The following is an 18,697-nucleotide window of genomic DNA, read 5'->3' on the forward strand; positions in this document are numbered from 1 at the left end:
TGCATGCGCATTAATTCCAAAGTCTAATAGAAAATTCCTAATAGAAAAAAGGAGTCATAGAAAATATCATATCATAGCGATTTCCTGGTTGATATGTTTGGGATTTGATGATATAAAGTCTGGTTAACATCCACCACATTGCTCCCGTTTCTTGAAATATTGAAGTGCAGAGGGCCTGCCTAGTCGTCCAAAGTTTCAATTTTTATTTTCTTTCTTAGACGATTTGTTGCTACATCGACATTTCCTTTGGATTGACTTATTGGATGGTAGGTTGATAACTAGAGTAACTGAGCCACGCCATCATTTCTGTGTGAATTTGAATCTCTAGTCTGATGAGGAGATTGTAGTGTGAGGTTGTAAAGCTCTGGATCACAGAACTATGGTGTGCCACATTTAAACTTCTTGGGCATTTCTTTCTTTTAAGGTATTTCAATTTCAAGTTTGTTTCATATTGTGAATTATAGATTTGCATACATGAATCTACTTGATTGGAAAACACCTTATTACTACACAGGTATTTGCAAATATCTTCAATAAAAACAAAACAACATACATTATGTTTAGAAGCCTCTCCTAAAATTTCGTTCATTTTTTGAAAGCTAGTCTCTGCCTTACCAGCCAAAAAAAAACAGTAATTTTATTAAGCTGAAAATTATTGCAGTTGACCTTGGATTTTAGCGTGTGGTTAGATAGCTTACATGCATCATGCCCCTTATGATTTCATCGGTATGGTATTCAGGTTCAGTTCCTTGCAGTGACAACAAGACATCCACCATTGTCTTGCTCATCTGTTCAGAAGCAGAGTCACTCTGCTTTTGTCTATGTTGATTGATCAAATCTTGCAGGAACTTATCCTTCTTCTTCTGCAATATCACCAACTTCTTCTCAAGTCTACTTACTCCCACATAGTTCAAAACTGGTATGAAATCTCCAATGTTGGTAACTCCAGTCAATTGAATTGACTCTGCTACAATTTGTTGAAACCTTTTAGCTTCCTCCCAAATCTGCTATATCTTCCCCATAGTATCTCTTTCCAGCTACCATCCTCAAAGAAACATTGAGAGTTAGCTGAAAAAATGTTGACTACATGTCCAAACTCTGAAACTCATTGCCATTACAGCCTCGAGTAAACCGGCAAATGAGTGACCTGACTTCATCTGCACATATACCATGAAACATCTGAAGGCTGTTGGATGACAATAATTTAACGGAAGCTATGCGTCTCAAGTTGTGCCAGTGAGAGCCATAAGAAGCCCAGCTAATAGTGGTATAGTTATAGCCAAGGTATTTGCCAGCAAGCAGCTTTGGACGATTTGCAAAAGCGACGTCGTGCTTGGTGAAGCATTCCTCAGCTGCAGAAGGGGAGGATACAAGAATAACAGGCCGTGAGCCATATCTAACGTAAAGAATTGGACCATATTTGTCGGACAACTCTGCAAGTGTTCTATATAGAGGTTTTTTTATGGGGAGACAGAGACCGGGGCTTGGTGGGAATCTTTTGTTAATTCTCTGCAAATTGTTCTTAAGAAAAAGAAAGATGATGAAGAACAAGATGAAGTAGTAGGTTGAAGTTTCCATGGAGATGGGTATGGTGAAGTCTGTTATAATAATGAGGCGGATGTACTTCATATCATACGATCAAGAAGTCAACCTTTCTTTTAAGGGAAAAACGTAACCATCAATACTGGGATATTTTATTATTTGTTGAAACCTTTTAGCTTCCTCCAAATCGGCTATATCTTCCCCATAGCATCTCTTCCCAGTTACCATCCTCATCATAACATTGAGAGTTAGCTGAAAAAATGTTGACTTAATCTCTAAACTCTGAAACTCACCACCATTAGACCCTCTAAAAAGCCGGCAAATGAGTGACCTGACTTCATCTGCACGTATGCCCTGAAGCATCTGAAGGCGGTTGGATGACAATAATTCAAGGGAAGAAATACGTCTCAAGTTGCGCCAATGAGAGCCATAAGAAGCCCAGGTAACTGTGGTATAGTTATAACCAAGGTATTTTCCGGCAAGCAGCTTTGGACGGTTTGCAAAGGCAACGTCATGCTTTGTGAAGCATTCCTCGACTGCAGATGGGGAGGATACAAGAATGACAGGGCGGGAGCCAAATTTGATGTATACAATTGGACCATATTTATCAGAGAGTTTTGCTAGTGTTTTATGTAAGGGTTTTTGGAAGAGGTAGAGATGGCCTATAAAGGGTAGAGATGGACCAGGGCATGGTGGGAGTTGACTGTTAGTTTTCTGCAAATAGTTCTTGAGGAAAAGGAAGACAATGAAGAGCAAAATGTAGTAGTACATTGAAGTTTCCATGGATTCTGTTCAAGTCTGCAACGATGAAGCTAATGTGCATTATATAGGATCAAACAGTCAATTTCTCATAGTTGGGTTATTTTATAGTTTGTGAAAAAGTCAACTTATCCATAGTAGAAGGAGAAATGGTCAAATCTAGTGATGCTATCTAATAATCTAACAACATACAGCTGCTTTCCAAATCTGTCACACATCCAAATTGACATATAGTTAAACTTGGTAAGATTGTTTTTTTATTTTTTGGGTACATTTTTAAATTGATAAATTGTTGAATAAACAAGATTTATGGGGATTGATATTACTATGTGTTGGTAAGTGTTAGTATGTGAACCCAGAAAATAACTGACACCTAACATTCAAATAAACTAGCCATTCAAATTTTCCGCCAACTAGACTGAAAAACGGTTAGTTGAGCTGGTGGAATAACTAACCAAACTCCCAAACACAAAGCTACTAGTCTTCCTCTTCTTCTTGTTCTTCCACCCCCAGTAGCTCTCTCTAACAATCCTCACCCACTCCAGCTCTGTGCGATTTGGAATCCTTCTGAAGACACAATGTATCGACCTACGTGGGCGCATTCGACTCCGGTTGGCCCTCAGCGGTGGCAAGAGACTTGGGCTCGCCTACTTACTCCTTTCACCCTTTGGATATGTGGCATGTACACGATAATTTTGCGTCTTCTATGCCAATTTCTCTTCCACTGACCCTTTGATCTGAAACAAACCATTTCACTCTTTGTTTTTGCAGTTTCGGTGAGCATTCGATATGGTTATTATGGAGACAACCGTATGGAGCTTGGCCCAAGCTCCTCGCGCTTGATGAGGGCTAGTTCTGTTTTTGTACAACAAGTTGTAGTGAGAGATGTTGATAAGAAAGGGGTTTCTCTCTATGCTTTTTCTGAAGAGCCTGAGTTGAGCCACCAAGCTAATTGGAGTGTGTCTGACTATTTGATTATTAAGACCTATAGTCGCAAGGTAACAAATGAACATTCTTACTCTTTTGTTATTTATATTCTAATTCCCAGTTCCCACATTGTGCATTTCTTCCAAATTATCGATCATAATCGACAGAGAGGTTGAAATCATCTTCTTGTTTTTTTTTTTTTTTCCCCAGGGATTTTCTTTCTGGTTAAACAAGGGTTCAAGGATATCCATGAGATTGGAAGCTCACCCTGCTCATGTAAATCAACTCCAAGTTGTCATGCTTAAAGGTATTTTCAGTTTTCCAATATACTTTCGTTTATGGCCGCATTTATTTAAGTTTTGGACTTATTTTATAACAAAATCTATGCACATATTGTCAGGGGAACGGAAATTAGAAGTACTGCAGCCGAAACAAACAAGTTTTGTGAATGCCTTTAATGAATCCAAAATTGGTAACTAGTTATATTTTCTCAAAGCTTTTGTTATACAATGAGATAGCTTGGAAACAGAATTGTTCAAAGGGAATGAAAACACTACTCATAAATGTGGAAATGACTATATCAGTATTTGTTCAGGTAAAGAAGCTGAATATAGCATTGAGGAAGATGACAGGTACTACCTTGACATCATAAACACAAATCCTAAAAGCATAATCATACAGATGAATGTAAATGTTTCATCGAAGATGCATGATACTACGAATGCTAAGGCCATCTGCTCGACAGAAAATAAGGCTTCTTCGTGCCAGCTCAGGCTTATATTCCCCAATACTCATTATGTCATACTGACCACACCTAACAATGTAAGCCTTGATCCCAAGCTAATATCTCACCTGGTTTAATGATTTGGGCCAATTTAACCAACAGCTCATCGCAGGGGGATCTTCTTGGATGGTACATCGAGCTTTCTTTTGTGGCTCGTGTGATAACATATATTGGAATTTTAGGTACAAACATCAGAAACAAAACTCTTTTTCATTGATGCATCTTCGAACACTCATTTTTATGGATGGTTTCATTTGTGTCCAACTTTCAGGGTTTATAGTGGTCATGATCTTTCTAATATTGAAATACCTTGGCGCCTGTGATGCTGAGAGTAGTACTGTAGTAGAAGACACAAGACAAGAAATTAATGAGACTTACCCTATAGTGCCACGCAAGACAGTTCCACAAACATATGGTACAAATGAAGAAGATGATGATTCAGGAGCTTCGAGTAGCTCCTCAGAGGAATTATATGATGAGAAGCTATGCGTGATTTGTTATGATGAGCAGCGGAACTGCTTCTTTGTTCCTTGTGGTCACTGTGCTACCTGCTATGACTGTGCTCAGAGGTACATACTGAAAGATTTTAATCTTTTCTTTTTCCTAATGTAATTCTTTCAGTGACTTTAGCGAAATTGAATCTTTCAGGATCATGGATGGGGAGAGTAAGGTGTGTCCAATTTGTAGAAGGCTCATTAATAAAGTGAGAAGATTGTTTAACTCCTAATTTTAAAGCTGCGGTCTTTGATTGTGAATTTGTGTGATTATTATGTTTTAGAGGAATTTTCTTTGTCACGAAAGAGACATTTAATATAGTATCTATAGAGAATGAGTGCCTAGAAGCTCTTATACCCGGATCTGCTCCCTAATTTCTCAATAAGCCGCATGAAGTTACTTTCTCGGATCAAGCTGCACTGAAGTGGGCGCCAAACTGAGATTAAGGGAAAGCTGAGTCATCAGATGACCATGTTATGCTTATTTTAGATACTTGTTCATTGAGAGAATGGAGAATGTGTCAAGTCTTTGAAACTTCAACTGCTTGGAGTTGTGCATAGTTTCGCCTAACTAGTTTTGTTAAGAAGAGAAAGCAAGAACCTCTTTTGTGGGGATATTCAAAGATTAGTTATGAAATTCAGTTTAACATCTCACTGGTATGCTTCAGCTGTTAACTCAGATCACTGTATGTTCTTCTCATGCTGATATGAAATTTGTATGGTAGATAATGTCTTTAATTAACCCTGAAATTCGAATACCTAAACAATGCGATCAGTATGTGTGGCTAGGTTAGAAAGATTCTTCAGATGATTATACCTGAAGTCTTCTAGTTAATAAATTGTCAGATTATGCCCAGCTGATACTACTTGGATCTTCTTGTTTTGGTACATCTACTTGGGATTTTCATATGTGATTTGGCTAGGCCACATTTACAAATCTCAATCGGCTGTCTTTTTAGATTGTACCACTGCTTTTGTACAGTTCCCTTGTATAGCTATTATTAATACTAATTTACTATTAAACAATAGATTACCAGTACTATTGATCTTATAAAATGAAGTACATCAGCTTCAGAGTTGCAGAGATCAACATAGCCATGGAAACCTCATTCCATTACTACATTTTGCTCCTCATTATTTATCTTCTCCTCAAGAACTACTTGCAGAAAAATAACAAAAGACTCCCACCAAGCCCTTCTCTATCTTTCCCTATCATAGGTCATCTCTGCCTCATCAAGAAACCCCTCCACAGAACACTTGCAAAATTAGCCAACAAATATGGATCAATCTTGTACATCAAGTGCGGCTCCCGCCCTGTCGTCATTGTATCTTCTCCTTCTGCAGCTGAGGAATGCTTCACCAAAAATGACATTGCTTTTGCTAACCGCCCCGGGCTGCTTGCCGGAAAACACCTAGGATATAAATACACCACCCTTGTCTGGGCCTCTTATGGCTCTCACTGGCGCAACTTGAGGCGCATAGCTTCCCTTGAGCTATTGTCATCTCACCGCCTTCAGATGTTTCATGGAATACGTGCAGATGAAGTCAGATCATTGATTTTACGCCTTTTCCGAGGTTCCATTGGTGGTGAGTTTTACATTGTGGACATGAAGTCGACGTTTTTTCAGCTGACTCTTAATGTTATCATGAGGATGATTGCTGGAAAAAGATACTATGAGGAAGGCAGGACAGGATTGGAGGAAGCTAAGAGGTTTGAACAGATTGTGGTAGAGACATTTCAATTGAGTGGAGCTACTAACATTGGAGATTTTGTACCAGTTTTGAAATATGTTGGATCAAATGGGCTTGAAAAAAAGTTGTTGATATTGCAAAAGAAGAGGGACAAGTTCATGCAAGATTTGATTGAAGAACATAGAAGAGGGCAGAGTGGCTCTGTTTCTGAACAGAGGAGCAAGACCATGGTGGATGTGTTGCTGTCACTGCAAGAAACTGAACCTGAATACTACACTGATGAAATCATAAGAGGCCTGATGCAAGTAAGCTTCCTCACTCAAAACTAGTTTACATATGGGAAAATGAAAAATTCTATGATACATTAACGTATCAGTACATCAAAGGTAGACCAACTGCCTATAGGGGTACCCACTCTCCCTCTATTTAGTGTTTTAAACAGCTCTACTTGATGTTTGGTTACATTGATATTACCGTATGACAAGATAACTATGTAAATTTACATTTCAAAATATTAGATTAAATGGTTGAGTTCTTTGGGCTTTTTCCCCAATTGTTACAGGTGATGTTATCAGCAGGAACAGAAACCTCAGCTGGAACCATGGAATGGGGCTTTTCACTTTTGCTCAACAACCCAGAAGCCCTAGCAAAAGCACAGACAGAAATTGATGTCCAAATTGGGCAAACCAGGCTCATAGAGGAAGCAGACCTTGCCAACCTTCCCTATCTCCATGGCATCATAAACGAGACCCTCAGAATGTACCCAGCAGCCCCACTTCTAGTACCCCATGAGTCATCACAAGAGTGTACACTGGGAGGCTACCATGTCCCACGTGGCACAATGCTGTTGGTGAACATGTGGGCCATACAGGATGATCCCAAATTGTGGGAGCAGCCAGAGCAGTTCAAGCCAGAGAGATTTTTAACTCCACAGAAGGAAGCAAACGGTTTCAAGTTGCTGCCATTTGGGACAGGAAGAAGGGGCTGTCCCGGCGAAGGGTTAGCGACCAGAATCGTAGGGCTGGCCTTAGGGTCACTGATCCAGTGTTTCGAGTGGAAGAGAAATGGTGAAGAAATGGTGGACATGAGCGAAGGGGCTGGCCTCACCGTGCCTAAAGCTCAAGCCTTACTAGCGAAGTGCAGGCCACGCCCGATAATGCTAGCCCTACTTTCACAGCTCTGGTCTTTGTCTAAGAATATCAAGGACTGAAGGAAAGCAAAATCCATTCAGAGATTAAGAAGCAAAAAACAGTAGGCGCATGCAAGAGAATCAAATAAACATAGAGAAGGGGAATGTGGTTGTTACATCATATCTGAACTCTTTATTATGGTATGAGATTCGATGAGGGTTTCCAATACTTTGTTTCCAACTTTCCATAAATGTGTGTGGCTAGTTTGGTACATACTCATTTTGGGATAACTATGAAACACTGTAGAATTTTCGTTGTGATCGAGTGAACGGTGCGAGTGAGGATTGAGTCGACATGTTACTGGTGCATCTATGCTTTGTGTACTGCAGGGCCAAATGGCATGCATCATAACCCATTAACCAAAAGAATGGTGCTTGTTTGTTCTACATTCTGTTCATTATCTTTAGGGATATCTTCACATATGGTATATAAATTTTAGACATTTCTACACTTTGGTGTACAAACTTTCATAACTATCAGAATGGTGTATCAAGTTTGCTCCAATCTTTCATTTTGGTGTACACCGTTAAATTTTCCGTTATCTTTGTCAAAAAAAAAATAAAAAATTCAGTTATCTTTCTTTTAGTTTTGTCATTTTTTTTTTTTTGTAAAGATAACTGAAAACTTAACGGCGTATACTAAAATGAAAGATTGGAGCAAACTTGATACATCATTCTGATAGTTATGAAAGTTGGTACACCAAAGTGTAGAAATGCCTAAAGTTCATACACCATTTGTGATGTTTTCCCATATCTTATGAATGTAAAAAGAGGTGCTAAGAGATTTCAAGCAACTCAACTTTCGAAACTCATAGTTTGTTTGGTATGTATAATATTTCATCCAAGTGACGTACAGGGAAAGAAAATGAAAATTAGATATGCTTATTTATATATACAAATCTGGGCTAACTAATGACGATGGATACTATAGGAAATGTTAGATGATCATGATTCATGAGCTTAACAGATATCTACTTTCCTAATATATTACTTCCTTAGTCCTTTTATAGTTGCGTAGAGAATTAGTCGAAATTAGTTAATTGTGAAAAATCAATAATTTCAAAGAAAGACATTATTGTATCCTCAAAATCTACTAAACTTTTCTTCATAGGCCCCAATATGAATGGACAGTTTGATAACATTAAATATATTTTTTTATTATTAAAAAAGTTACATATAAATATCAGCGGTTCAGATCTACTAGAATCACTAGTTGGCTTACACCGCCGCTGCATAAGTCATCTGTAATTAAGACTTATGATAACATGTTAATATCCGCAAAAGCACACCCCATTTATGACATGGCAATCATTTATTGGGCGAAAACACCATTACCGCAGGTATAAAAGGCAACGTAAGCGACAGTCTCGCTCTCTCTCAAATCTGGCGTTTGGTTAGTTTGTTGTAAACAACACTATCTACAGTCGAGTCCACCCCAACCCAACCCAATATTTTAAAAACCACGGCGGAAACACGGCATCGTTTTCCGTCCAAATGAGCGCCCAATTGCGCCAAGACGACCAGCTCAGTCAACATGCCAAGGAGGACGACGAAGAAGAAGCCAGCCGCTTATTGCGTCCGCAATCCTCGTCCTCCGATGTCGACGATGAGGTGGCGTACGAGTCGCGGGAGAAGATCCTGATCGTCGACGCCGACTCGGCCGCCGACGACGACGACGACGATTCGACTCAGGTCCCGCCGCCCTTCTCCTGGAAGAAGCTCTGGCTGTTCACAGGCCCGGGGTTCCTGATGAGCATAGCGTTTTTGGATCCGGGGAATTTAGAAGGGGATCTCCAGGCGGGAGCGATCGCCGGCTACTCTTTGCTGTGGCTGTTAATGTGGGCCACCGCCATGGGCCTGCTGGTCCAGCTGCTCTCGGCCCGCCTCGGAGTCGCCACCGGCCGGCACCTGGCGGAGCTCTGCCGCGACGAGTATCCCAAGTGGGCCGGGCTGGTGCTCTGGTTCATGGCTGAGCTGGCGTTGATTGGGGCGGATATTCAGGAGGTCATTGGGAGTGCCATTGCTATTCAGATTCTCAGCAATGGCTTTTTTCCGCTCTGGGCCGGAGTGCTCATTACGGCGTCGGATTGGTTCGTATTTTACCTCATTTTTGATTTGGATTTGTTTGTATTTACTTCATTTTTGGTTTGGATTGGTTTGTATTTACTTCATTTTGATTTGGAAATTTCTGGATTTTATAATGTCTGCCCTTACATGAATTCGTTTGCCGTAATGTTTCCCGAGTTTGACTTTTGATTAGATTCAAAATTAGCTGCTTTTGTGTTGATTGTAACTTGGGCTGTTTGTTTGCACATCAACTTAGCTCAATGCATTGAACTGGAGTAAAATTCCAGTGTGTTGACTTCAGCATCTTCACCTAAAGCAACTATTTTTTTATTTTTTATTTTTGAGTCAATTACATGTATGTTGTTGTGCTAACTTTCAGTTCAAACTCAACTAGTTAAACTCTTAGCTACAATGAATTTTGGCTGGTGATTTTAGGCCTCGTTTGGTTTGCGGAAAGGAAAGTAATTCCTTTGTCTTTCCCATGGGAAGGGAAATGAAATTTCCCAAGAACTTTCCATTCCGTTGTTTGGTAACATAAAGAAATATATTACGAAATTTGGAACCACTTTCCCTCTTATCTTCCCTTCCTTCTGGAAAGTATTTCCTTTCTTTTTGCATCCCAAATGCAAGAAATGATCAAGTCCTGATGCTTACTTTCCACGAACCAAACGAGGCCTTAATGGCTTTGACAACTTCAGCGGTAATTGATGTTTTGATGGACAGTTTTCTCTCTTCATCCTTGGTGGTTGGACATGAGAAATTGGCCATTGAGGGATAATTAATTCTTTGGTTTGATAAAAATCTAGGGATAACTCTCTATTAACTAGAAATTTTTGTTGTCTCTTTCATGTAACAGTTTCCTTCTTTTAATTCTTGAGAACTATGGGGTGAGGAAGTTGGAAGGTGTTTTTGCGGTTCTCATTGCAACTATGGCTTTATCGTTTGCCTGGATGTTTGTTGACACAAAACCAAGTGGAAAAGAACTTTTAATCGGTAAAACTTGTACTTGTTATGAAAGTTAATGCTGAGTATCAGTACTGATATGTCATCAGTTGTGTACTGATAGGTATTTATGAACTCCCTGCTCCTTGCAGGTATTCTGGTCCCAAGACTTAGCTCAAGAACAATTCGGCAGGCTGTGGGAGTTGTGGGTTGCGTCATTATGCCACACAATGTATTTTTGCACTCTGCTTTAGTCCAGTCAAGAAATATTGATCCTCACAAGAAAGGACGGGTTCAAGAGGCACTGAACTACTATTCAATTGAGTCATCAATTGCACTTTTTATCTCCTTCGTCATCAATTTGTTTGTGACCACTGTTTTCGCCAAGGGATTTTATGGTACTAAACAAGCTGATAGTATAGGACTAGTTAATGCAGGTCAGTTTCTTCAGGAGAAGTATGGAGGGGGGCTTTATCCAATTCTTTATATCTGGGGTGTTGGGTTATTGGCAGCTGGACAAAGTAGCACTATAACTGGGACATATGCTGGGCAGTTTATCATGGGAGGCTTCCTTAATCTTCGTTTGAAGAAGTGGCTGAGGGCATTGATCACAAGGAGTTTTGCTATTGTGCCTACTATAATTGTGGCAATTATCTTTAATACATCTGAGGGGTCGCTGGATGTTTTAAATGAGTGGCTTAATGTACTTCAGTCGGTTCAGATTCCTTTTGCTCTTATACCACTTCTCACTTTGGTGTCGAAGGAGCAGATCATGGGGGTCTTCAAGATTGGACCTCTACTCGAAGTAAGCTGTTAGCTTATTATTCTGTCTTGTTGGTCTTATTGTTATTTAGCAAATGCATATGGTTTAATGGCTATCAGGACCCAATTTTGCACAGTAAACCTTTGAAAGGATAGTAATCTTAAACATGGAATGATGTGCTCGGTCTTGGAACTAGAAAAGTAAAACATGTGGTTGACAAGATCTGTTCATCCGATCTGTGTTAGTCTGTGGTTCGGATGAGTTGACTTATAAATTTTATAAGAAATGAAAATAGTGAGAAAAGCTTTTTAGCTAACTTTTTTGTTTTTGTTTTCCAAATTATGAACTGCAGAAAGTGGCATGGACGGTGGCTGTTTTGGTGATGGTAATCAATGGTTATCTACTGCTGGATTTCTTCATTGCTGAAGTTAATGGACTTCTGTTTGGTGTTGTGGTCTGTAGTGGTACGGCTGCATATATAGCGTTTATTATATATCTGGTATTACGCAGCGGTGCCCTTCCTTCCACTTATTTCAATTCAGTATACAAGAAATTTGCCGATACAGATACTTAAACCAAAACCTTGTCATTTGAAGAAACTCTGAATATCGAACATGCTGCTGTTATCACAGCAAGCCAGTTAGGCTCGAGGGTCTTTGATGTACTCTTTCAGGAGTGAAGCATTCTTTCAACATAACTGCCTTTAACCTTGGTGCTGCGGTGCATATGCTAAAGTGAGTGTACAAATTTAGACAATGGAAACACTTTACATAGTTATCATACATGGATTTTGTGAGGAGGGACAAAGCATCATTGCAACATGCAAAATGTATTACTTTCACTGTAAAACATGTAGTTTCTGACTCCCTTTTTTTGAATTTTAGAAAGATAGAATAAATTGCTTTCGTGCTTTGTTATTCTTGAGGTAGTAGTTTTCCTGTACCATAGCGAAACTGGTCAATGTTGTTCCTCCCCAGAGGACGTAGCTTGGTATCAATGAGCTATTGGAATAGTACCAGAGTATGGCATACTTTTAGGTATTACCATTGTCGGATGACTCGGACCTACTGAAAAAGCAAATATAGTGATGGAAAAAGCCGGAGTATGACACACTCTATCCTTCATTCCTTCAAAAGTACTGTAGAGGGTCTTGGATTGGAGTTTTGAAGGTGTTTTGGACCTCAGTAAGTATCAACAGCAAAATAAGGTGTTTGTATTCATCTCAAGCACACGACTTTGCTCATTGATTGAAACACTGAAGGAACTGATTCTTCAATCTAATAACTTATTCATGAATTTGTTATCCAAATTTGCTTAACAAATAATATGTAAATATACACGTCTACTCTTAGACCTTAGTAAGTGAAGTTTGAAGATTTGAGTTCTTTGAAACGCGTCATAATTTCTGTCTTCCCTTCGTTCGCCCTTTCACAAGTGAAAAAGTAGACGGATATAGACTTCATGAGTAGCGTTTTAACCGTGATGACAGAAATTAAGAGCTCCCGTTTTCTCGAAGCACCCAGCCCGAAACCCTAGGTTTTGTGTAGAAGTTCGGCGGCGGCTCTGAGGATCCTCCCGCAGTGACAACGACGCTCCGGCGTCGAGGACCCAGTGACAACGACTTGTGTGGTGGTGTCGGTGGTAGAGATCGAACTCGGATTCGGATTTGTTTTTAGACTCGGCTTTGGGTGAGAGATAGCAGAAGACCCTTGTTGAGGAGACCAGTTCTGATCGTCGTGTGGCGGTAGTGTTGAGAGCCGAGAGCTGCGCTAGTCTTCCGGAGGAGGCGAGCGGATCCTTGACTTGGAGGAGGTCGTGTATTTGGAGCGGCGGAATACCAGCACGTTGGTGTGCGGTATGGAGGCCATGGCTGTTCGGATAGGGCGGCCACTGGACTAACTCGGCAGCAGCGGCGGCTCCGGTGAACCCGTTAGGGTTCTGGTTTCATGCTGGTCTAGTGCTGGGACGAGGGTGGGGTAGTGGGTTGGGCTTTGTAGTTTAGCCCACTTCACCTCCTTTTTTTTGGTTTGGGCTGGACCTCTTGATGTGTTTGGTGTGGGCTGGCCTGTTTCTGTGTCTACCTTTGTTTTAGAGTCTGATGCTATGTAAGTTAGCTCCTCTACTCGTACACCAATTGAGGTCTCTAGGCAGGTAGAGTTGCTAAAGCAAGAGCTTAGATAATTTTGGGTTTTTTCTCATTTGGTTAGACACTTTAATAAGTGTGCGTATTCTACAATGAGGGTCACTTGTCATTTGTTTGGCTGTTTGTGCAATCTAGTACAGTTGGTATGAAACAACATTTGATGTATGTATGTGCCTTCTAGCTATGGATAAATTAATGAAGTTATCTATTTCTAAAAAAAAAAACCGTGATGACAGAAAGATTATAGATCGTACAATTAAATACAATATCTACGAGTTGTGATTAAAACACTTAATAAGTTAATATACATCAATGATGAACGACAATAATTTTTGGTCAACATAACACTACTTAATCAATAAGAATAATAGAGTCAGCTTACTAAAGAAGAAAAGTTGAAAACTAATTAGACGCGTTTCAAAGACCGATTTCACGGTTCACATGATGTGTCCCCTACTATTTTAAATAAATAGTGAGGTTTTAATGAGGATATTAAAATGAGAACTTCATGAGGACAAACAATCGACAATTGGATGACTTGTGTGTTGTATAATTAATATTTCAACTAAAACGGAAACCACACATTCAACCATTGATTTAAAAGTCTTCATTGAAAAATTAAGTTGAAAAGTTACTACACGCGTTTCAAAAATTGATTTTATTGTTACTTTCCTTAGATTTCACGGTTCACGTGATGCGTACTCCAATATCTTAAATAAATGATGAAGCTTTAATGAGGACCTTGAAATGAGGATTTCATAAGGACGAAAAATCAATAATTGAATTACATGTGTGTTGTAAAATCAATATTTTAATTAAAATTGTTGGGACCACTCATTCAACCATTGATTTAAAAGTCTTGATTGAATCTTTATTTTAAAGTTCTCACCACAGTCTCTATTTTTAAATAAATAAAGTTTTGCTATACCAGCTGTCACATGGCATAGGTGAACAAAATTTATTATCAAATTCAATGTGCACGTACCAAATTTATTCAATATTTTTACCACCCCAGCACCATGAACGACACGCGTAACAATCTCACTGGACGACATCGATCTGCATCACTAGTCCCTGAGAAGCCTCTACTTCTTCTGTTTTTTCGGGTCGAAACAAAAAGCGTACTTAAGAAGCCCAACCACAACGCGCATTGAAAATTTGATATGGTTTTTATCTAAAAAAGAAAAATTTAATAAATGCGAATTGAGACATTTAGAGAAAGAAGAACGCTGCGTCGCTTAAATTGCATGCAAACTCAAACTCCCTCTCTCTCTCTCTCTCCCTCATCAGTCTCATCAGTCTTAAGCTTTTCTTCCCTGCCACACTCAACCAATACCAAAATTCCCAAAAAAGCAAAACCCCCCTCATATATATATATATATAACTCCTCATTAAACCCAGAAACCAAACCCAACCAAACCTCAGAAACCCTTTCACACTATATCCCCCTACTCGATCAGAAGCCAGTTTTCTCTCCGTTTCAGAAACAATGGAGGGTTTCCGATACTTTACCGATACGACGTCGCAGAACCCTATTCCCCATGATCAATCCCTAGAAGCTGCTTTCTCTCGCCTGAATGTCTCATCCTTCAACCAGCCGCCGCCGTTTTCCGGCGCCGATTACAGTTCTGGGTCGGCGCCGAAATACCCATCACGCCGCAATGAACTCATGCCGGGTGGTTTTGATGGTGGGGATTTCGGTCATTTGGGTCTTGAAGATTGCTGGGTTGGCTCAGATACTGATCATGGCTTAGGTGGGTTTGGTTCTAGTTTACATAAACCATCTGATTGGTCCCAAGAACCACTCAACAGCTTATCTGTGGCTGATTTGCGTGGAAAGATTGCTTCTTTGTCCATGGACCAATACGGGTGTCGGTTCTTTCAGAGAGCTATGGAGGATGAGCCGAAAGAGTTCACTGATATGATATTTGAAGAGGTTGTAGACCATGTGGCCCATTTGATTCTGGACCCTTATGGCAACTATGTTGTTCAGAAGCTTGTGGAGGTTTGTAGTGAGGAGCAGAGGACACAGATTCTGTTAAGGTGGACCAAGAATCCGTTCCATTTTATTACTCTTTGCCTTCATAGCCGTGGGTATGATCAGTGCCTTTCTTCTTGTTTTGTGTATGATGTTGGTGATTGTTGTTAGATTGGTACCCTAATAGGCTTTTCGGACTTGTGGCAGGACTCGCTCTGTTCTGAAACTGTTGAAGAAAATCACTACCCGAGAGCAAATCTCTGTCTTTGTGAGTGCTCTAAGCTGTGGTGCTGTTGACCTGAGTATGAACATCAATGGTCAACATATCATGGAATATTGCTTGAAGAACTTTTCGGATGAACACAAAAGGGTAATGTTATGTCAATTTAGGCAGTTTTGTTTATATTGCTCTTACATGTTGTATTTCGGAGTTGATGATTGACATTTTCATAACCATCAATTATAATCGGCCTGCTTGCAAATGGTTGTGTTTTTTTCATTCTAGTTACGTACTGAGGCCTATACTTAGCACTTCACTAATCGTCGCTGTCCATATGTTACACATTCTCAATGTGATTACGGTTGATTTTTAATTTCCTTTCACATGGAAATTGATGAAGTCTCTGGAATACATCACAATATTCTTTATAGTTCGCAAACATAAATCTTGGCAAGGAATTGCTTCAGATTTAGCAACCAGCCTGTATATCATATGTGACATATGTTCTAAGTTTAATGAAGAGTTGCTATATGCTCTATATATGTAGGTTTTGTTGTTGTCTCGAGTCCAATCAGCTCTAGGAGGTCCTGTAATTCCTGATTTCTAGCTCCATCCCTGATGGCTGGTGCTGAGCAACATTCCCTGTTGAGTTCTTTCTCTTGATATTTTTAAATGATGAGCTTAAGAAGATCCACAGCTTGAGTGAAAATTCTGGAAGTTTAGCCTATTAGACTTGAAAGCAGGAAACATATCATCCATATAACTGGAATTAGTCGGCTATTGCATGATGCCGTATTGGTCACTGTCTTTGTCTTTGTAGTTATTGTACAGGTAAACTATACATCACATAGTACGTGTTTGGCCATTATTGGTCGTTTTTCATTTAATGATGGTCATACATTCATCTCAAAGTTGTGCATTTTGAATTTTGTCTCATCATTTGTGAGCTGAGATGCGTGATGAAGATCATGCTCAGATGCTTATAAAAGGTTTGGTGCTCAACAAGCACCAATCTTTGTATGTTGCAAACACCATCAGCTTTTGAGCATTTATTACTAGTCCTTCAGTCTGCTTCTCTGAATACAAAGCATTGGGTACTAATTATTTACTGAATTTTATTGGCAGTGTCTTCTGAATGTGGTGATCGACAACTGTATTGGAATTGCAAAAGATAAGGTTGGTTGTTGCGTGCTACAGCAGTGTGTTGATTACTGTTATGGAGAAACAAAAGGACGTCTAATTGCTGCGATAATAGAAGATGCATTAATCCTGGCGCAGGATCGTTATGGGTTTGTTCCTATGAAACTATATCAATACTTCTCTTGCAGTTTGATCATGACCTTTACTCTGATGATTTTAATTCAATGTGATATTTTCTTTTCATTCCTTAGCAACTATGTGCTGCAACATTTACTCGGGTTGAGGGCACCACAAGTCACATCAAATCTTCTGAGACAGTTTCAAGGGAATTATATGTTTCTCTCCTGCAGCAAGTATGGTAGTAATGTTGTGGAGAAGTGCTTGTTAGAGTCGGGAGAAGAGCAGTCTGCAGAAATTATTAGAGAGTTGTGTAGAAGCCCAAATCTTTCAATGCTTCTTATGCATCCTTTCGGAAATTATGTCTTCCAGACGGCATTGTCAGTTTCCAAGGTTAGATCTTCCAAAGCTTTACTGTGTTTATTGTGTTGGGTAGATACACATTAATTCTAAAATCCTGATAAATGCTTAGGTAGAATGGTCTCTTTCTGCCTCTCCAACTAACCAACGATAATCTCTATTCATTATACTCACCATGATTTTCAGATGACTTTATGATATATACTCAGTAAAGGATAACTACATTAGTAAAATTTCACTAGCGATTTGTCCAAGCTCAAATTACTTGAAATCATGACCGTCAACTTTGGGGGGTTCATCCTCACATCTATAGCAGATTTCAATGCTTGGTGAAATTTAATATTTTTTTCCTCAAATTTTCAAAGTTATCATCTACAACAGTTTGACGCAAAGCTATTGTCAATGGCTGGAGAGGCCCATGATACTATATTTTGTAACCTTAACATTCCCAGTGTGCGATTGATCTATAATAGTTCCCGTTATATCTGAAGTCTAGATTCAACTAAACTCTTAACGGGTTGGCTTTGATGTCGCAGGGTCTCACCCATAAGTTTCTGCTGAGTCTGGTTCAACATTACACCCCAGCTCTGCTCAGCAATCAATATGGAAAAAGGGTGCTTGCTTGGCGTGAAAGGAACTTGCGACGTATGTAGACAGCTAGATATGTACAACTATGAGGTATTTGCTGTTGCTGTTTCTCTGTCCTATTTAAAACTTCAATTTCGATGGTTGATTTTCTAACTGTCCTGTTTGTATCAGTACTTTGTAGGATACTGGTTCTGAAGTAATTTTCTAGGGATGGAAGGATGTGTTCATTTGGAAACGGAAATATTGTACTGGATAATCAGCGGCTGCATAGGAGGTAACTTAGTTTTGGCATATCAAGGGGGTTCACTTGAGAAAGGGATGATACAATGTCTGTTATTAAACTGTAGAGTTCTGTAATCTTCCCGCTGTTGATTGTTGTACTACAAGGCAATAAGCCAATAACCATGTTGAAATTGTTTCTAATTTCATCTTTTTTCCTGCCTCCTGTTCAGTGTTGATAGAAATCGGTTTTTTTTTTTTTTTTTTTTTTTTTTTTTTTTTTTTGAAATAGGACGTCAAGCCTTTCACTTTGAAATATGTAAATGCGATAAAATTTCTAAATTAAAAGAAGTGCTAATCTCAAGCCCCACGTATAAGCTTATCAATTTCAGATGGTAGTAAATAATTTAGCTTCCATACAAAACGATTTTTTGTCGGCAATTGTGTTCTATACCTATATTGACCACTCTTTTTTTGACAAATGCGTTCTATACATATCTCTACTACTATAATGGGAAGTCAAGGTTAGTATCAAAGGTTTCACTAACTTTTGAAATGCCCATAATACTCTTTGAAATAAAAAGAAAATAAAAAAGATGATCTAAAAGAAAGTTATTATGGTCAAATGAAAAAACATAAAATTGAAAAAGTAAAAGAAAAGAAACTTTCACTTTCTCCTCCTATTATAATAACACGTACATCGCACTGGTATAAGACTAGTGAAAATAAATGTAAGTGCACCTAGACTGACGGCTATTCATCAACAAATGTTT

General features: G+C 39.2%; 5 protein-coding genes across 5 annotated transcripts; 4 read left to right on the forward strand and 1 right to left on the reverse strand.

Annotated features, from left to right (window-relative positions):
• Positions 1 to 255: 255 nt before the first annotated feature.
• On the reverse strand, positions 256 to 2,438 carry LOC112170029 (isoflavone 3'-hydroxylase). Its single transcript, XM_024307172.2, has one exon. The coding sequence runs from the start codon at positions 2,323 to 2,325 to the stop codon at positions 1,639 to 1,641; it is 687 nt and encodes a 228-aa protein (XP_024162940.1). The 5' UTR covers positions 2,326 to 2,438; the 3' UTR covers positions 256 to 1,638.
• A 333-nt stretch (positions 2,439 to 2,771) lies between these two features.
• LOC112170028 (E3 ubiquitin-protein ligase APD2) lies at positions 2,772 to 5,230 on the forward strand. The gene is made up of 8 exons (XM_024307171.2): positions 2,772 to 2,979; positions 3,073 to 3,299; positions 3,439 to 3,535; positions 3,629 to 3,700; positions 3,824 to 4,050; positions 4,125 to 4,194; positions 4,284 to 4,581; positions 4,661 to 5,230. Exons 1-8 carry the CDS (start codon positions 2,880 to 2,882, stop codon positions 4,737 to 4,739), a joined length of 1,170 nt encoding a protein of 389 aa, XP_024162939.1. The 5' UTR covers positions 2,772 to 2,879; the 3' UTR covers positions 4,740 to 5,230.
• Positions 5,231 to 5,499: 269 nt separating this feature from the next.
• On the forward strand, positions 5,500 to 7,843 carry LOC112170026 (cytochrome P450 81Q32). Its single transcript, XM_024307168.2, has 2 exons — positions 5,500 to 6,503; positions 6,761 to 7,843. The coding sequence occupies exons 1-2, from the start codon at positions 5,562 to 5,564 to the stop codon at positions 7,406 to 7,408; spliced, it is 1,590 nt and encodes a 529-aa protein (XP_024162936.1). The 5' UTR covers positions 5,500 to 5,561; the 3' UTR covers positions 7,409 to 7,843.
• Positions 7,844 to 8,757: 914 nt separating this feature from the next.
• Positions 8,758 to 12,076, forward strand: LOC112172123 (metal transporter Nramp2). Its single transcript, XM_024309316.2, has 4 exons — positions 8,758 to 9,477; positions 10,311 to 10,447; positions 10,549 to 11,201; positions 11,512 to 12,076. Exons 1-4 carry the CDS (start codon positions 8,882 to 8,884, stop codon positions 11,731 to 11,733), a joined length of 1,608 nt encoding a protein of 535 aa, XP_024165084.1. The 5' UTR covers positions 8,758 to 8,881; the 3' UTR covers positions 11,734 to 12,076.
• Positions 12,077 to 14,540: 2,464 nt separating this feature from the next.
• On the forward strand, positions 14,541 to 18,135 carry LOC112174758 (pumilio homolog 12). Its single transcript, XM_024312551.2, has 6 exons — positions 14,541 to 15,396; positions 15,488 to 15,650; positions 16,626 to 16,789; positions 16,892 to 17,150; positions 17,654 to 17,795; positions 17,877 to 18,135. The coding sequence occupies exons 1-5, from the start codon at positions 14,792 to 14,794 to the stop codon at positions 17,768 to 17,770; spliced, it is 1,308 nt and encodes a 435-aa protein (XP_024168319.1). The 5' UTR covers positions 14,541 to 14,791; the 3' UTR covers positions 17,771 to 17,795; positions 17,877 to 18,135.
• Positions 18,136 to 18,697: the final 562 nt, after the last annotated feature.

This window comes from Rosa chinensis, chromosome 6 (assembly GCF_002994745.2).
Source record: "Rosa chinensis cultivar Old Blush chromosome 6, RchiOBHm-V2, whole genome shotgun sequence".
NCBI lineage: Eukaryota > Viridiplantae > Streptophyta > Magnoliopsida > Rosales > Rosaceae > Rosa > Rosa chinensis.

Bases quoted from the DNA above. Each gene is read 5' to 3' on its own strand.
- LOC112170029 (XM_024307172.2), bottom strand. From the start codon at position 2,325: ATGGAAACTTCAATGTACTACTACATTTTGCTCTTCATTGTCTTCCTT.
- LOC112170026 (XM_024307168.2), top strand. From the start codon at position 5,562: ATGAAGTACATCAGCTTCAGAGTTGCAGAGATCAACATAGCCATGGAA. The intron at 6,504-6,760 runs GTAAGCTTCCTC...CAATTGTTACAG, and splicing joins TCATAAGAGGCCTGATGCAA to GTGATGTTATCAGCAGGAAC.
- LOC112174758 (XM_024312551.2), top strand. From the start codon at position 14,792: ATGGAGGGTTTCCGATACTTTACCGATACGACGTCGCAGAACCCTATT. The intron at 15,397-15,487 runs GTATGATCAGTG...GACTTGTGGCAG, and splicing joins CTTTGCCTTCATAGCCGTGG to GACTCGCTCTGTTCTGAAAC. The intron at 15,651-16,625 runs GTAATGTTATGT...TTTTATTGGCAG, and splicing joins TTTCGGATGAACACAAAAGG to TGTCTTCTGAATGTGGTGAT.
- LOC112170028 (XM_024307171.2), top strand. From the start codon at position 2,880: ATGTATCGACCTACGTGGGCGCATTCGACTCCGGTTGGCCCTCAGCGG. The intron at 4,051-4,124 runs GTAAGCCTTGAT...AGCTCATCGCAG, and splicing joins TACTGACCACACCTAACAAT to GGGGATCTTCTTGGATGGTA. The intron at 4,195-4,283 runs GTACAAACATCA...TCCAACTTTCAG, and splicing joins AACATATATTGGAATTTTAG to GGTTTATAGTGGTCATGATC.
- LOC112172123 (XM_024309316.2), top strand. From the start codon at position 8,882: ATGAGCGCCCAATTGCGCCAAGACGACCAGCTCAGTCAACATGCCAAG. The intron at 10,448-10,548 runs GTAAAACTTGTA...TGCTCCTTGCAG, and splicing joins TGGAAAAGAACTTTTAATCG to GTATTCTGGTCCCAAGACTT. The intron at 11,202-11,511 runs GTAAGCTGTTAG...TATGAACTGCAG, and splicing joins AGATTGGACCTCTACTCGAA to AAAGTGGCATGGACGGTGGC.